Source organism: Epinephelus lanceolatus, chromosome 10 (genome assembly GCF_041903045.1).
Source record: "Epinephelus lanceolatus isolate andai-2023 chromosome 10, ASM4190304v1, whole genome shotgun sequence".
Classification (NCBI taxonomy): Eukaryota; Metazoa; Chordata; class Actinopteri; order Perciformes; family Serranidae; genus Epinephelus; species Epinephelus lanceolatus.
The window spans coordinates 15777489-15796519 of NC_135743.1; the positions used below are offsets into that span (position 1 = coordinate 15777489).

General features: G+C 42.0%; 1 protein-coding gene across 1 annotated transcript; it reads left to right on the top strand.

Moving 5' to 3' along the window:
- The first annotated feature begins 460 nt into the window (after nucleotides 1-460).
- iffo1b (intermediate filament family orphan 1b) lies at nucleotides 461-17719 on the top strand. Its single transcript, XM_033641054.2, has 9 exons — nucleotides 461-2057; nucleotides 7437-7497; nucleotides 8504-8599; nucleotides 8991-9131; nucleotides 9265-9449; nucleotides 9533-9659; nucleotides 11330-11419; nucleotides 12781-12911; nucleotides 13326-17719. The coding sequence occupies exons 1-9, from the start codon at nucleotides 1069-1071 to the stop codon at nucleotides 13423-13425; spliced, it is 1920 nt and encodes a 639-aa protein (XP_033496945.1). The 5' UTR covers nucleotides 461-1068; the 3' UTR covers nucleotides 13426-17719.
- Nucleotides 17720-19031: the final 1312 nt, after the last annotated feature.

Consider the following 19031-nt stretch of genomic DNA (forward strand, 5'->3'; position numbering starts at 1 on the left):
AGGTGCCTGAATTGTCAGGTAAGTCATCTAATTGTTTTTTTTAATATATTTTTAAATTGTAGATTGTGTTTATAATTCACATTTGGCTCCCAGTCATATCCTCCTGAGACCCTGTGTCCTCATACAAGGACATCCCATTATGGGTTTACTGGACCTTATACCCCGTTGTCCTCATTCATGGACACTTTTTGTGCCATCTAGTGGCAGTAAGAGCACAATATACTAATCCATGTAAAAACAAGATGGCAGCCATCTCTGCCAAGTCAGTCTGCAGCTGATCCCGACACAGAAATGGACAAAGTCCAAAACCTGATCACATTTTGTGGTTGCAACTTGTTTATTTATGATTAATAATGTTTGTAGTGTGATATGGCAACTAATTTGACCAATTTTAGCAACAGTAACAAGCTGGGGTGCTGGTAATTAGGAAGTACTCCTTTGAAGACATCGAGACTTGATTATTGTTGACAGTGTTGATGTTTTTATTCATATTTATTCTCAGGTCTCAGGAGGATATTAAAATCTGAATTATTTCCTCTCCAAATCAAATTCAGTGATGTCTTGTCTGGTGTTCCACAGTAAACAAATAGTTAACGGATCAGCGCGCCTCTGGTCGGGTATTTACGGTAGCCGTGCTCTTCCAATCCCGCAGCACCGTCTCCTGCCTGCGGTCACATCTTGTTGCCAGAACTTCAGTGACGCGGTGACACAGGATTTCAGTGTTATTCATTCCCCCTCTGCGTCTTTTTTCCTTCGTTTAACTGCGTTTATTTTAGCAGCACATCTCACGAGGGGCTGGTCCATCGCTGCAGCAGTTTGTACCCCTACTTCCAGCCAGCCCCCCCTGTTGGAGCCGCTACTGGATGTTTTGTCACGGACGGTGAGAGAGCTCTGATCCATCAGCCGACGTTAAGACCTCTGAGCTTTAAGGATCAGATTCTTATTTAGAAACGGTTATATAATCTGGTAAACACTGGCGTTTTGTGCGCGGGTCTTTCTCGTTCGTTTCCCAGCTACTTATTTATTCATTTTATTCTGTTGTAGACTAGATAATTCCCGTCCGTGTTCATGCCAGATCTGCAGCGCTTTAGTTTTCCATACCATAGCATGAATCCTTTGTTGGGGGCCAACACACATCTCCAACAGCATCCGCAGCAGAGTCAAGCCCCCGGACACCCAGACTCCCCCTCAGGCCTCCTGCCCGACACCGTTTTCGGTGTAGCTGACCCGACGTCCTTTTTTCTGGGTGAGCAGCCTGTGCCGGGCCCTGATCAGGGAGGGCCTGACTTCACCGCACCCTCACAGACCTCACCTTTCCTCCATCCCAACCACACTCCCTTCCAGCACCGCGCTGTGCCGCACCCCCCTGCAGCCATGGCTCTCAGAAACGACTTGGGATCCAACATCAGCGTCCTCAAAACTCTCAATCTGAGGTTCAGATGCTTTTTGGCTAAAGTGCACGAGTTAGAGCGCAGGAATAAGATCTTAGAGAAGCAGCTGCAACAGGCGCTGGATGCCAACAAGGGCTGTCAAGGTGGATGCTGTGAGGGCAGGGGGCATACACAGGAGGCGAGTGTGCAGACTGGATTTGTGGGGACCATACCGCTCAGGCCTGGCTCCCTCCCCTTCCACAACACCAACAACTCAGCCAGGAGGCCTACGACACTGTTCCCACCACCTCTCACAACAACCCTGCAGCCTGCTACTGCTGATAACTCCAGCTCAACCCAAACAAATGCCACTTTAAACCCAGCCATCACCATCAGCCAGGCCTCTCCCTGTGTGGACTCCCCTGGCTCTGCCTCCAGAACTGTCACCAACACCAGCGCAGGCCCGGGGAGCTCCACCAACCCTCCACGGTTCCTCCCAGGCACCATCTGGTCCTACAACCATGCACGCAAGTTTGGTGCTGGTGCAGAGCGTCTGACTAGCCCAGGGGTGTCCTGGATGCATCCTGATGGAGTCGGGGTCCAGATTGACACCATCACCCCTGAGATAAGAGCCCTGTATAATGTCCTGGCCAAAGTGAAGAGGGAGAGAGACGAGTATAAACGCAGGTAAACCCATTTTGCTGCACTTGTATCAGTCAGGCCTACAGGGGCATTTCTACTAAACATTAGGTTGTTGTGTTGATTTCTTAAGTGTGTGTAATGCTCTACATTGGAGCAGTGAGCAGAGCAGTAAAGCAGCTGCAGACCAGCTGTCTCCCAACAAAAGCAGAGTCAGCACAAACCCTCCTCATCCATCACCTCCAGCCTGACCCTGCATACGCTTCATGTCTAAACCACAGAGGCAGGTGCTGCGGCTAGAAATACACCCCAAAAAATTAACACACCACGAGCTAAATATAAAGAAGAATGAAGGTCAGAGCTTAGCAAGGACATGTGACGATCAGTCTGTGGCACAAATGGTCACTTCAGAGCTCGGGAAGCTCTCGAGACGCTGACTCACCCGTGGGTGGCTTAGCTCACGAGAATATTTGGGGAAATCAGTCCTGAAATAGAGCTTGTGTTGATTATACAACATTTATTTAATGAAACTGAAAAAGCCTCTGAAGAAAGGCCGTATTGATGATGATTCTGGAGGTGGTCCAGTTAGGCCTGTGTGGATATGAAACAAACCTTGTGATGCTTTAGCAGCACCCATAGTGGTTTTACTGGGACACAGCTGCAAGCTTTATCTAGAGCTGAAATGATCAGCTTATTATCACAGTTATTTTTGTAATGGATTCATTTGTTCAGTAATTTTTAATTAATAATCTAACGGTTCTAGCTTTGCAAAAAGTATGTTTTTGTTTATGAACCATAACAAGCGATCTGAAAATATGACTTTGGACTCTGGGAATTTCATAAACAAAATGACAAATCGATTAGTCAAGAAAATTATCAGCAGATTAATTGATAGTAAAAATAATCCGTTGCCGGCTACGATCGTTACAAGCAAAACTTCTCCGAACCCATTCACTTATCCTTTGTCAGTCTACCAGTAAACAGCAGTGTGTCACCTGATGACATCACCAGTTCAAAACCGGATGCACTGATGTCCAAATTTAGGGAGGCAGCTGTTTGTGTTTGCAGATTACTGGAATAACACTGTGAATTCTTTTTTAGGGTGGATTTCCCCTTTAAATGATTGAAGAAGCCCACATGTGTTATATCCTGTTGTGAATTTGACGGACATGTGACACTTTAGGGATTACGTATTATCTGTCCTGAGTGAACTGTGTTCCAGCACATTCATCATTGAGTTCCCTTGTATTATGTCCAAGTGAGCAGCCATGCATTCTTCACAGAGGAGATCCTCACCACAGCATAGTGGGCTCTTTGTGATCCGGGGAGAAGGACTCAGAGTGTGTGACATAAGACACATGATTTAATTGTTTTCGGAGGCTTCAGTGAGGATGATTTACTGACCTCTCGTCAAGTAAGCTGGCATATTTGGGAATCAGTGTGTGTGACATACTGTGTCTCGGTGTTCAAATCAGTTTCTGTTGAGCCTTTTGTCATGGCTGTTTCTCAGCCTGTGTGAGCTTACTGGAGGTGTATCAGTTTACCTCGGGACAAAGGGCATTAAAGCCTGTTTCTCCAAGTCAGATTCATGGCCGTTAACTATGCCGTAAAATATTTATAACAGTTGTTGTCCCCGTGTTTCATTTCACTTTGAAACTCACCAATGAATCAATTTGATTTAAAGGATTTGGTGCATTTTGCTTCTGCTTCTTTTCACCCTTCTCTCCGTTTTATCCAGTCATTTTTGCTTTATTATTCAAGGACACTTCTCTTTCTCTCCGTTAACCCTCCCTCTGTCCCCGTCCCTCACTCCCCCCGCTATGCCCACCACACTTTCACATTCTCTTTCTCACATAAACCTCACACAATCCCACACCGAAAATTTTCTCTGCCTCTGTCGTGCACTCCACTTCGCTTTTCTCACACTGCGCATCCCCCTCTCCACGCTCCACACTGTATCTGCAATGCAGCATGCACTGCAAGCTGTAACTGCTGGGCCGGGGGCTTGGCTTGCAGGAGGAAGCACTTCTCGCCTTTCTGTTCGCTCTCACCTTACTGATCAAACAAGCATCCTCTACGACAACAACGACTCCCGTTTCATGACTCAGTTTTCTTTCAGATTTAGTATTCCCTAAAGGTCCCTGTGTGCCGCAGCATTCTGCATCTCAAACAGCATTTATATAAGAGGCTACAGACTCTGCAGTGAGTGGATTTCCCCTGGGCACGTGTGCTGTATGAAGTCACTGAATCTGATATATCACATATAGGAGCTGGACTTGGGCTTTTAAATGTATTAAAGTTCAGATTCATGAGTCTGAGCTGCAACATAGTAACACACAATTTATCAAAGAATGGATTCATCAGTGGGTGAAAAAGCAAATCACTCACTCACACTTTTACTGCTTACGCCTGATTGTTTAAAGCAGCTTGTATCCACATTTTATTCTCATATAATTTAACTGCATTTACATTTTATTGTCAGATCCACGGGCACTCTTTGTCCTTTTGTAAACTGAGCGATGACTGATTCTGAAATTGCAGTTTTATAGGATGAATTTATTTTCATCCAAACAAACGTAGGTTACATTCAGTGTTACTCACCAAAATACATTATTTGCATCCTTGAAGTCAAACAAATGTGTTCATATATGCAAAAACCGATTAGTATTTAACATCTAACACTGTTCAAATCCATGTTTACTCACTAACAGTCGTCGTCTTTGCTGGCACATTGCTGAATATCTTAGCGAGTTACTGCCATCTCCCAATCAGCATTGTAAATCTTGGACAGTAGTGTCATCCCATGTCATCTTTCAGGAGGAATATGATGGTCATTGAGTAGCAGTTTGGCTAGACAGATGCACTTAAAATTGTTTAACATCTAGAATGCCTGACAGCCCTTTTGACTTTTCAACCTCCTGAAACAGTTCAGTCATGGATCCCTTTGTACCGGCCTTGCTAAGTGGGTCTGAAAGATGCATAAATCAATCATGTGTACACGTGAAACCGTTCTCTGTGGAGATGTTCCAGTACTGTTTTTTCCTTCCCAATAATGATTCTGATACCTGAACCTGTGTATAGGCTGATACCAATCCAATGCCATTGTATTTAAAAAAACAAACAAAATAGGGCTGTGCACTACTAGGTGTGCACAATAATATTGTCACTGGTATCGGCTAGGGCTGCCACTAACGATTATTTTCATTGTTGACTAATCTGTCGATTATTTCTTCGATTAGTCGACTAATCATTTCATCAAAAAATGTGTTAAAATGTTGAAAAATGGTGTGTCTCGCCCAAACCCCCAAATTACGTCATCTAATGTCTTGTTTCATACTCACGCCAAAGGGTTTTATTTCACTGTCACGGGAGAGTGTGTAAAGCTGCCAATATCTGAACATAAGAAGCTGCAGTAAGAGTATTTTGGGGTACTTTTATAGTACTTTTCTATGAAAAATGACTCAAACTGATTAGTCGACTACTAAAATAGTCACCGATTATTTTAAGTCGATTAGTCATCGATTAGTCATCGATTAGTCAACTAATCGTGGCAGCCCTAGTATCGGCTGATAATGGCTTTAAAATCAGAATCGGCCAACGTGCTCTTTCTTATTTTGCACGATGAATGAATATTACAGGCATGGTGATGCAGCGGTTAGCATCGTCGCCTCACAGCAAGAGGGTTCCTAGTTCGAGCCCCCAGGGTGGGGGAGCCCTTCTGTGTGGAGTTTGCATGTTCTCCCTGTGTCAGCGTGGGTTTTCTTCAGGTCCTCCGGCTTCCTCCCACAGTCCACAGACATGCAGGTTGATCGGTGACTCTAAGGCCCCGTTTATACGACAACGATTTCAACTGAAAACGGTAAACTTTAGTTGGGTTTTGGCCGATCGTTTACACAACAGCGGTGTTTTGGGTGCCTGAAAACGCAACGTTTTGAAAACGGGTTCCAGAGTGCAACGTTTTGGAAACGGCAGTGTCTCCGTTGTCATGTAAACTTGCAATATTCAGTTCCTCTGAAAACAGAGACTTTTCGCACATGCGCATTCCAGTCACTAGGCACGCCGACCATTACAACAACAATGCCGAGCTCTGTTTGTGCTGCTCACCCTGTTGATTTGAAGTGCAGTGTAGATCTGTTAAGGCCCGAACATACTCGGGCGGAATGTATGCGGAACGGACTCCGCGAGGAATGTCCGCAGTCATTCGGGCTTTCATAGTCGAGCGCACTTCCGCGTTGTAAAAATGTCCGTGAAAAATCCCCGCGATGTGAGAAATACATGCCGAGCAGTCACTGGTGCACGGAGCGGAGTCCGTGCGGTCGTACAATCTGAGCTTTGCACGCACAGGGCTTGCGGACGTCCGCTTTGAGTCCGCGCGGACCTCCGCAGAGTCCGTTCAGCGTACGTTCCGCCCGAGTATGTTCAGGCCTTTACTGTAGCAACTCCACCTCGTCGTCCATCCAGACAAAGTTATCTCTGCATGCTTTCGCCATTGTGTCTTCTTTGTTTTGGTTTGTAATCACCGCGTTGTAGAGGAAGGCGCTTCAGCGCAGGCGCATGGCGTCATACCGTGGTGTTGCTTTGCAAATTTACACTGCCACCCATTGGCCTGGCGTCTATTCTACAGCGTTTCCAGTAGATTTTGCAGCTCCGTGTGAACGGGGATCATTTCAATAACGTCGTCATATAAACGAAGAAGTTTTTTAAAATGCAAAGGACAGACCTTTCCGTTTTTAGAGAAACTGTTGTCATCTAAACAGGGCCTAAATTGTCCGTAGGTGTGAATGTGAGTGTGAAGGTCTGGTGACCTGTCCAGGGTGTACCCCGCCGCTCGCCCAATGTCAGCTGGGATAGGCTCCCCGAACAGGATAAGTGGTCACAGAAAATGAATGAAAGAATGAATATTATAAACATTGAAAAGTGTTGTATTTCATGTCTCTATCTGCTGGTGGGCCATCTGGATAACGAGTTGTACGAGCATGAATCATATGATATTAATTCCACCACAGAAGAGACTTGATGATCACTAAAATTAGGTAGTGGATAGATATCAATATCGGTTATCGGTCAAATGACATATCAGCATATCGGATATCAGCAAAAAAATCCATTATCATACATCCCTATAGTAACCTATTTCCATGTCAAGAAACTAAGTTAAAAAAAGATGAAGCTGGGGCCATTTTAGGTAAGTTTGTAGACCGCAACCTTCTGGAGATATTCTATTATGACATCACCAGCCGGGTGGGGTTAAAGTTTGTTTATAAATGACATGTTTTTTGATTGGTGCATGGACTTGCATACCCCATCCAACATTTTAAACCCTATCGGAGGCCCTCCTGATATTATTAGCAGTTTTGGAACCACCCTCTCTGTTTACATTACAAAACACTAACATAATGTTTCCTTTTTAATCTGTGTGTCTCTTAGATGGGAAGAAGAATACACAATGAGGATGGATCTGCAACAGAAGATTTCGGACCTACAAGAGGTAACATGGTGCAGACTTTTGTTCGTGTGTATGTGTGTGTTTGTGGGTGGACATGTGTCTGAAGTGAAGGTGTCTTTGCTTGACATTTGCAGCTTTGAAATGAGTCATTGACACAACAAAAATAAATTGTTGGTGTGTGATACTTCAGCTATGGCTTAGCCGATCTAAAAATACCATGATCTAAATACCTTTGTTGTCCTGGCCTGTCGACAATAACCAGAGCGTTTGTGGTTAAATGGCTTAGACCTTTCATTAACCTGATAACAATATGGAAAAATGTGTTACTTAAAATACAGAGTTTCCTGCAGCTGTCACAGTGATCACCAAACACTGGAGTCCTGACTCTTATGAAGCTGTTACACACTTGTTTTTCTATTTTCCATTGACTATCAATTACTTAAAAGAACATGAGGCACTCTTATTTAAAGTTAAAGAAATCATGCCTTTGTTTAATCTGACAGTCACCTGCTGTCAGGTGGATTGCTATGTTTGTACTTCCTGCAGCTGTGTCTTCACATACCCAATGGTTTGTTGATTTCCTGTGTGTGTGTGTGTGTGTGTGTGTGTGTGTGTGTGTGTGTGTCACTACGTGTGTGCATGCCTGTACTGTACATGTACTTGTGTCTTTGCATGCACATGTGCTATTGCCAGGAATTTGTACCTGACCCAGTTTAGCAGGCAGCACCACATCAACAGGAGACCACAAGCCGTAAACCATCGCTCCACACTGAAAGGGCTCTGACCAGTATTGTAAAACATATGAATAAGTCAACAGGGCAAAAAGACAATTATGATGCCATCAGACAAATCCCAAGCTCCCCAAAGGAGATCATGCATTTAGGATTTACAGTGCTTTTGTGCACTTTGCAGATTTGTGCTTTTATTTTGTTGATCGCTTCTGCTTGCATAGTCTAACCTGTAATTTCCAGTAAAGAGATGCGGCGAGAGTGTGGGTGTGTTTGAACTTGTATGTGTGTGTTCTTTACGGCTTCCTTTATGCGTGCAGGACCTGCACGAGAGTGAAGGCTGTCAGGATGAGCTGGCTCTCAGAGTGCAGCAGCTGAAGGCGGAGCTGGTTCTCTTCAAAGGCCTCATGAGCAATGTGAGCGCAGTACAACCCCGTACAGTCACGTACAAGTTATACATACTCCTAGCTAGGCACGCAAGCAGTAATCATATGTCTCGCTGCTTTTCTGTTTACAAACAGTAACCAACAATTGTGCATAGTATACCTTCAAATAACTAAAGTAAAATTATATTATTTACTTTTAATAAGAAACACAAGTGTGTAATAGACACACACAATCATGTTGGAGGAGGTAAAAAGCAACCAGAGATATTTTATGACCGATCAACCCAAACATTCTTATTTATTGCTTATATACTGATCTATACAGCGTCAGATATTTACAGTGATTTATTTGCATTAATAAAGCAGTAGATTAAGTCTTTCTGCCCTCTGTCTTATCTGGGTCCTTTCATCCTCTCTGTAGAACCTGTCAGAGTTGGACAGTAAGATCCAGGAGAAAGCCATGAAGGTGGACATGGACATCTGCCGCAGGATCGACATCACTGCTCGTCTCTGTGACGTAGCTCAGCAGAGAAACTGTGAAGACGTGATCCAGATGTACCAGGTACTGAATCTTACCACTTCATGTTCTCATCTCTGTTTTTGTTCCTGTTCATCAAATCTGCAGAGTCACTTCCTGTGTAAGTTTGTCCAGTATATTGATGGCGTTGGTCTGAATCCCAATCGTGTCCGTGCAGGTTCCGAACAACCAATCATCCCTAAACTGCCGCCGGAAACAAACTCCTCTGTCCTTCAACGGGAGCGAGTGTGATGAACCTGTCAGCACTTCCGAAAGTGACGGGGGCGTGGTCAAAGACGAAGAGCATGGTGGCTCATCGGCCAATCAAATTAATGAGGAGATGCAGAGGATGCTGAACCAACTGTGAGTGGTCTGACTTTGAAACATGATGAGTATAATAATGTAACCGTCCTTCAGTCCTCCAGCAATTTATGTGTTCATTGTAGGCGTGAATGCGAGTTCGAGGATGATTGTGACAGTCTGGCCTGGGAGGAGACTGAAGAGACGCTGCTTCTCTGGGAGGATTTCCCAGGATGCACTTTGCCTCCTGACCCCACCCACCCACCAGGAGAGGTAGGCTGTGGTTGCACGACTTCTTCAATGACCTCTCTGAGTGTTGGTTTAAAGGAATGGACCTAGACATTAATTCAGGGGATGAACAACACCTAGATAACGTAATGCGGTCCAATACAACATACTAACTCTGTGAAGATTAAAATCATCAAATTCATTGAAACCTTCACCTTTGACTGTGTCAGAGAGGTGCTGATTCAGCTCTGTGGTTGTTTTTGAGGATGTGATGATTTGTGTTCACATGCACAGAAGCCTGATAATATCTCTGCTGTTTTTCCTTGTGTTCTCAAATCTGGTTTTGAATTTGTTAGCAAAGCTCTTTGCTAATAAATTCTTTCTGGTTTGATAAGCTTATTAAAATCATTACTAAAAACACATTTAAACCCCCCATCAGGGAAAGTCATGTTTTTAAACTTGTTAACATACTCAAAGTTTTTTTTTATAGGCTACAAGACATATCATGAGCAAAAAAAGCAGTCGGTGTCATGGCTCAAAAACACAGATTCAGACAGCCAGGGTTTGTTATGTCACAGATCTAAGGAACCAATCCTGTCCCTTGTGGGGCGGGGCTTTCCACATCATTAGCAAAATGCTAGGACAAAACAAGGGCATCATAAGAGAAGCAAGGTGTAGCATAATACGGTATTTTGCATGGTAAGTGCCACTTTCACTTCAAGTATCCAGAGCTGGTGATCGGGAACAAGGTTTATCTAATATTAGCAACACATTATTAGCTGTTTGATAACGTAGTCCAGCCAAAGGTCATTGAAATTTATTGAAAAGATAGCTGTATAATTTGCATATTTATAAATCCACAAATACTAAACTAAGACAGTTTTACAGTTACATCTAAGCCATTATAAGGCATGAAATGATTGTTTTTAGCACCTTGTAAATATGTAGTTTTGATGAACAGGGATGAGTTTTAAGGGATTAAATTGATGCCACAGAGCAACTTTAAACAACAAAATCAACCATACACATAATATACGTAATTTCTGTTACCGTTATCAACCATTGCCTGGCCTTCAGATGCAGTGACTGTCCTGTTCAGTCTATTTTTAGGTTATTCTTTGGACAAATGACACTGAGAAACTTAAATCTGTGCTTGTGATCACGATCCGCACCTTTGTTTGCTTGTCATCCCTCAGACAGCTGCATGTGTTTTGATATTGTTGGTTCAGATTTCAAGGAAGCTTTTAAAGCTTTGATGTGGAGACGATGTGCAGAGCAGCAGCGCAATACGTTGGTCAATACAGTCTTTGTCTCAGACGACGACACTGACCTTCACTGCTCCACTGTAGCAGGGCATTTCAGGACAAACGCACACACACTGACAGATGCGGTGTCTGCCCTGTATTGGTGTACAGTGTGTTTGTTTCCAAGAAATGCATGTCGGTATTTGTTTTCATTTACTGGCTGTGTGGCATTTGAACAATCTGCTGTCCCTCTGAAGGGAGGAGCTGCATTAGTCAGTGAAATTTGAGCTGATGGGAGCGAAAAGTCAGCTGTGCTTTAATGGCGGTGTAACCTCGCTTAGTGTCTGATTGTGTGATGATTAGCACACAAACACATGGTCTGTTTACTGCTGTTGCTACACTTTATCTCATGTACATCTTAATCCTGACCTCAAACACACTCAGTATCTCTCTCTTCTTCCTCTCTGCCAGGAGGACTGTCTGGAAAAGGTGATTAATGACACAGAATGTCTTTTCAAGTCCCGGGAGAAGGAATATCAAGAGACGATTGACCAGATTGAGGTCGGACACTTATTACTTAAATGGTTTCCCTGTTCATGAATGTTCTCTGTCTTATCTTTCTCTTTGTGCTCAGTGTTATTTATTTCATCTCATGTCTTTATTGCATTGTGCATTAAGATCTCAATACCACAGCTTGTCTTAGGTTTTGTGTGTGCACTCAAGGTTTGTGCAGCGCTCTGTTGCCTGCAGATTTATTAGAAATGATTTACATAATGAGTGTGTTTACAGGGACATGAATATCCTGTTTATGATGTGGTTGTTGGAGTGTCCCATTTATGTGTTTGAGCATGTAAACACCACGTTCCTAATATGATCATAACTGGGATAAGCCTCATGAACGGGTTGTTAAAGGTCCAGTGTGTAGGATTTAGTGGCATCTAGCTGTGAGGTTGCAGAACTTAAACTTCCTTCCTGTGCCAAGTGTGTAGGAGAGCTACGATGGCTGGCGCAAAAATGCAAATGTCCCCATCAGAGCCAGTGTTTGCTTTGTCCGTTCTGGGCTACTGTAGAAACAACATGGCGATCTCTGTTGAAGATGAGCCACTCTGTATGTAGTTATAAACATCTCTCTCTAAAGCCCAGTTCAGACCAATGATTCTTGCCGAGAGGAAACTGTTTTTGAACGTTGCAGAGTGGTATAAACTGGCCGGTCTGAGCTCAACACAAGCCGGCTGATGGTGTCACCTGCAGCTCAGCTGGTCGAATTGCTGGCAGCTGGTCTTAGAACGTAAAGCATGTCACCTGTTTCAACAGCCAATTGGGTTGTAGTGAAGTCAGCTAGTCAAGTCAAAATGTTCACAGATGGTGTGTTCGCATGCTGCGGCAGGTGCTCCATCATTGCCGAGCTCCTCACAGTGTGCTGGTGTTGCACAGTGGGTCGCTGCTGCTGCTGCTGCTGCTGCTGCTGCTCGCTGTATTGCTGTATCGCTGTTTGTGCTAATTATGCAACTCATCTTGTTACGAATCTTTGATCTGAACTGGGCTTAAGGTAACACAAACACAACTGCTCTGTCTTCAGGTGATTATACACTAGTGAAAATGTTAATAGATGTCCTTGAATCGAACACACTGTACCTTTAACGTCCATGTAAACACACTCTATGACTCAGCATTAAATGACAGTTAATCTGTTTTTTGTTTTTGATATGTCCACATGTGTAATCAAACATCTCCAGAAGTGAATCTTTACTTAGACATGACATAAAGACTTTCATAAAGCTGTGTGAGGTTTAGCATCAGTAATTTGAGCAGCACCTCACAGTTGTGCATTAGTAAACCAATTTTTTTGTGGTCAACACACATGCAGCACATTTGGATTTTAACATTTGCGATATGTCTGACCGCATGTTTTGTGACTCCAGCTGGAGCTGGCTACGGCAAAGAGTGACATGAACCGACACCTCCACGAGTACATGGAGATGTGCTCCATGAAGAGAGGCCTGGATGTTCAGATGGAGACGTGCAGGAGACTCATAACGCAGAGTGGAGACAGGTAACACACACCTTTCCTTTTGGTAACGCTTTATTTCACAGGTCCTTTAATTTCCCACAGTAACACTCCACTTTAAGTCCCCTTGTAATATTTATATACAGTAGACAAAAATGAAATGGCTGTAACACAATATAATGTAGCTCTACGTAGTGATGAGTGTTCAATAACGTGAAGTATTTGTTAACAATTCTAACTTCTCCTATGAGGATGTATTTTATAATATTACATGTACAACTGTTTTACTAATAAACACAATCCTCCACTCACAGGTGCTCACAGAAGAAGTTATAATTGTTGATAAATACAATGATAAACACTTACATCTGCTTACAGCCACATTATAGTGTGTTATAAACTGTTTATTTAATGTTTATATACTGTAACATCTGTAACATTTTTGTCTGTTTCTCACAGTAACACTGTGGCGCCTGCGTCCTCTGAGGACAGCGACCAGAGAGAAAACGACAGGTCTTCATCGTCTCCGCCGTCTTCCTCGAGCACTAGGAGATCTTGACACTTCCTCACTCCGGCTGTAACGGGGGCTGTGGTCACGTGACCTCCGCTGCATCCAGCTACAGTACCACACCGACGCAATACACACCTGTAACTATGGCAACACCATGTTTACATATGAACCTCTTTATTTACGGAGTCATATCGTTAATTCTTTCTGCTGTCCACATAATCAGCTTTGGTCTGAGGAGACTTTGAGCACTGAAACTGTGACTGAGTAGCAGAGCTGGATTTTTGTCATTACTACTTCATGCAGATGTCACTGCCCTGCGGGGGGAGGGGTCTTCTTACAGGTGGAGCTTGTCATGTTGTGATTGACAGAGAAACATTAAGAAAGTAATTCTTATAATGGATTGTCCTGTGAAGATTTAGAAAGTTGAGGATCCTGAATTTATTCTAATTCTAGTTCTGATGTCATTGCAGTGCAGTGCTGTAGGCTACAGGAAAGCATAGCATGATGTATTCACTCTACACACAATAAAAACACTTAGCCGGGCATCTGAAGCTAATCAGGCGAATATATGATGTAAAGTCACCAAAACTAACCCTAGAAAATTTACTCCACACAAGCCTACAGGCCAAGAAAAGACAGAGCAGAATCGTTTCAGACTAAAAGTACTGAAATAAAGGTCCTGAGCGATGTTTGCATGGGGCATAGTACTACCTGAACACCTCTCATGATTTGTGATAACTGCGGGGGTCATTTGTGATCATAATACTGCGTGAATCTGCCATGCCTATAACTTGCCAAGTAAAAATTCCACCACAAATGACTATGTACTGTTGCCATTTTGTTTTTTAAGCTTTAATAAAGTGTAAACAGCCAAGATATATACAGTCGTCATGAACATGGAAATTAGCAATCGAGACCAAACCCATTTTTTTGTACCAGGCTGTAAACATGTTTATTTCTGGAGCCAGCCTCAAGTGGCCATTCAAGGTACTGCAGTTTTTGGCGTCATATTTCACTGCAGAGGTTGCCGCTTGACCGACAAAATTTCCCTTAACACAGAGGTCATGTGATCATTTTAGTTCCCTGCGACATCTCTGTGATTTGGGGTGATTTCTGCCTCTTTCCCGGTCGAGAATTATGGAGGCTGCCTTGGCAATTATAAATGAATGTTTTGACAACAGTTTGAATGCAAAGTCAGGAGGCTCATCTTGCTACACAATATAGATGTGAATGCGGAGCCTTGACATCATATCCAGGGGATAATGTCAGTAAATTTAAGTCACATACAGACAAGGGGGATGCTAATTTCTAAATCGCACGAGGTCCCCTGGTAATACTAGTCTTGTGTGAATAGGGCTCTGAAGCGTATTCCTGAGTTTGATATTGATGATGAAGAGCTTGAGTCTTTGAAGTCTAATACGATGTCATGATTCAGCATTTTACTGCCTTACAGCTGCAGATTCAGAGCCTGCTGTCTACCAGATTAAACCACAGGCAAAGCAAACCTTAAGTCATAAATAAATCATAACATCTGTGCTTAATTTAGCAAAGCACGAAGAGGACAAATGAGGCAAAACATGACCAAAACATCAGCTACCAACAGGCTTCTTTCCTTTTGCTGATAAGAATTAGGTATCATCCAGGAAACAGTAAAAGAAGGTTTTGGTGGTGTGATCACATTAACCCATTTATCTGCTGTAAATTACCCGAATCAGAAATCCACCGTGAATCAGTTAAGTGATTTGTTAAATCTAGACTAAAGGAATAAATGGGCAACATAACACATCATGTCACAGCACTTCATTATTTTAAGAGCATTCACAACATTGATAGTCAGCATCAGCATCATTTTGGTGCCAGGTTTAGAAAGAGCAAACTGCATTAACGTAGCAACTCTCATACTCAAAAGAAATCCATCCTAGAATAGGCAGCGAGGGAATTGTTAAACAAGGTCATTTATAAAATTTCATCTAAACATCTGAAATGTATGACAGTGTAGAAAGGGCATTGCAAAGAACAAAAGTATATTCATACACATAAGTATGGAGCTGGGGAGGGGGGTAATATTCAGATAAAAAAAACTATTATCTCCAAGATTAAAGTTACAAATTTACATAATATACGAGAAAAAACTTGAATATTCTCCGACATTATAAAGTCATAAATTTGTGAGAAAATTTTCAAAATTTCTCTGAGATTTAAGTCACAAATTTTTAAGAAAAGAACTCGGAAAAATAGGAATGAAATCACATCTAACCAAAAACACATTAAAGCTCTATTGGTGTAAAGACGGGTTGCCATTACTAGTTAATAGTAAAATAGTAAAACACATTTTTTTTTTGTTTGAATATAACCCCCTTTCCCCGACTTTTTTTTTTTTTTTAAACCTATTCCATGTTACAAATAAGTGATTAATCGATTTTATACGCCGTCGTAGAAATGCATTGAACATCTCAGATGAAACTGTTAATGGTGCTTCATAAGAAACCCAAAGTTGCAGCTGACAGCAGAGACGGATGCTGTCAGCGTCAGAGGGCGGCATGTTTATCCTCAGTTTTAAATATAGCCGCGGTCTATGTCTTGTGCAGTTGATGTCCAGTCTGCACCCTCTCGAAGCTGATCTGGAGTCAGCGTTGGCTTGTCATTCTGCTCTCTGGCAGTAAAAGTACTGTGTGACAAAGTGCACTGACGCCCAAGTGTCATGTAGCTCTTACTAATTAGTTTTATTTTCAGCAGCAATGCTTAGATTAGTCAGTCATAAGTCAGGTCCTGTGCGTTGAACAAGAAAAGATTGTCATAAAATAATGTAAGTTAGCCGTTGAGTGCCAAAATAAGATGGTGAGAATGAATCAACAGGAAATTGCTGTAAAAAAAAAAAGACTAAATATAGCTGCCGAGGCTATTTCACCAAGGTGCTTGATGTATATAACTAAACCTATTTTTGAGCCTGTTTGCACATAGAAAGGAAGAGCAAAGCAAAAATGCATATGAAACAATCAGCACTATTGTACAACATGTAACATAAAAATGTAGACGAGCTGAAAATAGAAACCTATATTTCTTCTATTCATATTTCATCTTTTACATGTTGCAGGTGGGGTACTAGAATAATGAATTAAACACGAACACATACCTCATTTTGACTTTATTTATGTTTTTCTGGGCACATTTAACCATGAACTTTAACTCACTGCTGCAGTAAAACACATATTAGCATACTGCTGTCAGGGGAACGCCCCTCTGCCATCACTGCTCTGTGATCAGACACTGTTGTCTAAATATAGTCCTGGCTGTAGTTTCTTCTGTGTGGTTGTACCAGGTGAGATATTTCTTCTGCTTCTACTGCGACTCACACTTCAATGCTTTGTTATCACACAGCCAGAGGACAGATCTGAAGCTTATATAAACTCATGCATGTGTGGCTGTTGGAATCAGCTGAGCGCGCTAATCGCAGCGTTTCCACTACTGTTTGAATTCAGAAGGAGGATGTCTGTCAAGGATAAATTGTGTGCGACATAAAACACGCCATTTCCCTTTGTACAGTTTTTCTTTCACGCACTGAGTGAGTCTCTATGTATGCATGTGCCAGTGTGTATGTTTCTGGGTGTTATGTCTGTATACTGAGTGTTTTTAAAAAGACTTTTACTGGTGCAGATGCACAACATGAAGAAGAAGGAAACATAGCAAGTCCAATTTGTTGTCTCATTGTGGGTAGCATTTGAGACTGAGCTGTCTTTTTGACAATAACCACCCCTAAAATTGTAAATATTTAAATCAAATAACGATGGAGTTCTTTTGTTTTTCCATTGGTACTTTTTCTTTATGAGTGTATGTGGCTGCCAAATAAAGTCAGTTTAAAAATAACTCAAGTTAAAACAAAAAACAACAAAACAAAAAAGATCCTCTGAAATGCAAATGCTTTAGCGAAATGACTGTACGATGGCTTTGATTATATGTGTAAAGGAAATATAGCTTTGAATATTTACTTGTGTTCAAAGACTGCAAGCAAAGATTGTCGACTGTCACACACCTGGAAAGAAACTTAAGATAAGATAAAATGACCCGATTGCTTTATTTAGCTGATCAACGGAAATTATGGCGGTTAAAGACAAAAAACATGTTTTTTTTGTCACTTCTCTCACATTTTAACAGATGAGACAAGATATTATGATTCAATTTGTGTCCTAAAACAATCTGCTGATAATCCTGAGTATTGGCTGAGTACTCCAGATGTGTGACGATGCAGCTTTAAACATCAAGACAGTAATTTAGGCTAAATAGCTTCCCTGCAGAGCTACAGTATGTAACAAGAGAGATTGAAAGAATAAAAGATTCAACTGAGCAACGACATTGTGTGTGATCATTTCTAAAACATCTGTCTGTTCAGCCTTAAAATTAAAGGGTAAGTTCACCCAGATTACAAACGGGGAGTGGAATGGGATTGTGTTTTTGTGCTCACAGCTTAATCACATTTCAACATGCAGCATCTCTCTCTCCAGAAACAATGTCTCAGACACTCATCAGCAGGCTACAGAAGCAACTGAACTCTGTGACGTCACTGTTTTGGAAAAGATGTTGCTGTTGGTATTTTGAATATGAGCACTATAAATGAAACTCAGCAACTTTCCACTGTAAAACGATCTGCAGAGGAGGAGCAGTGTGACAGTGTATTTACTCCTTTGAGGTACTTTTATTTTATGCCACAGTAAACCTCTACTGTGCTCCATCAACTTTTCAGAAGAAAACATTATACCCTTTACTCCACTAGATTGTTTTGACAGCTTTAGTTACTTTTCAGATTAAGATTTCCATCATATATCACGTGCTGACCTTAAAAAATACATTGTTTAAGATTAAATCAGTGGCTCGCAGCATTTTTAAAAGTGGTGTCTGGACTGGTGGGGACTCATTTGTGATATTTTCAGACGTCTACAGTCGTTGGTATTGTTGCCTCACAGCAAGAGGGCTCCTGGTACAAACCCAGGGTGGGGGAACCCTTCTGTACAGAGCTTTTTCTGGGTTCTCTGGCTTCCTCCCACAGTCCAAAGACATGCAAGTTAGCTTAATTGGTGACCTAAATTGTCCATAGGTGTGAATGTGAGCGTGAAGTTTTTAGTTGTTCCATTAAAGAGACATTTTTGAAGTAGCCATTGGAGGAACTGCAAATTTTTGGCACTTTTAGCATCGGCCTCTGCCCGAGAGGTTCCCTGCATGGTTGGGAACCACTGGATTAAACTACCAAACTGTGTATAAAGTAGTTTAGCTCCACATAAACCGGCTACAATACAGTCCTCAGCCACAGGAGCCATTCTGCTACAGGATGAGGACTTTTACTTTGATACTTTAATATATTTAGCTGCTAACAATTCTGTACATTTACTCAGATAGCTTTCTGAGTTTTTTTAAGTGCGCTGACTATCTGCGTAGATAGGAAGGAATAAGTGAGTGTCTGAGATTTTTTTATTTTGGGTGAAATGTTTTTCAGTTTCCACTGATTTCACTGAAGAAAAGCCCAAATTACAACGTGTAGGAAACCTGAGTGGTGTAATCTGAGTAATCAGATATGATTAAAAATATAACATGACTTAAAAACAGAAATGAAATCATAACCGTCGCTGTCAAAAACGATTTGCTCCTCCATCATGTTGTTGACA

What these genes read in the sequence shown, in the direction of transcription:
- iffo1b (XM_033641054.2), top strand. Translation starts at nt 1,069, where the DNA reads ATGCCAGATCTGCAGCGCTTTAGTTTTCCATACCATAGCATGAATCCT. An exon ending in AGATTTCGGACCTACAAGAG is followed by an intron (nt 7,498 to 8,503) that starts GTAACATGGTGC and finishes TTATGCGTGCAG; the next exon opens with GACCTGCACGAGAGTGAAGG. An exon ending in CCACCCACCCACCAGGAGAG is followed by an intron (nt 9,660 to 11,329) that starts GTAGGCTGTGGT and finishes CCTCTCTGCCAG; the next exon opens with GAGGACTGTCTGGAAAAGGT.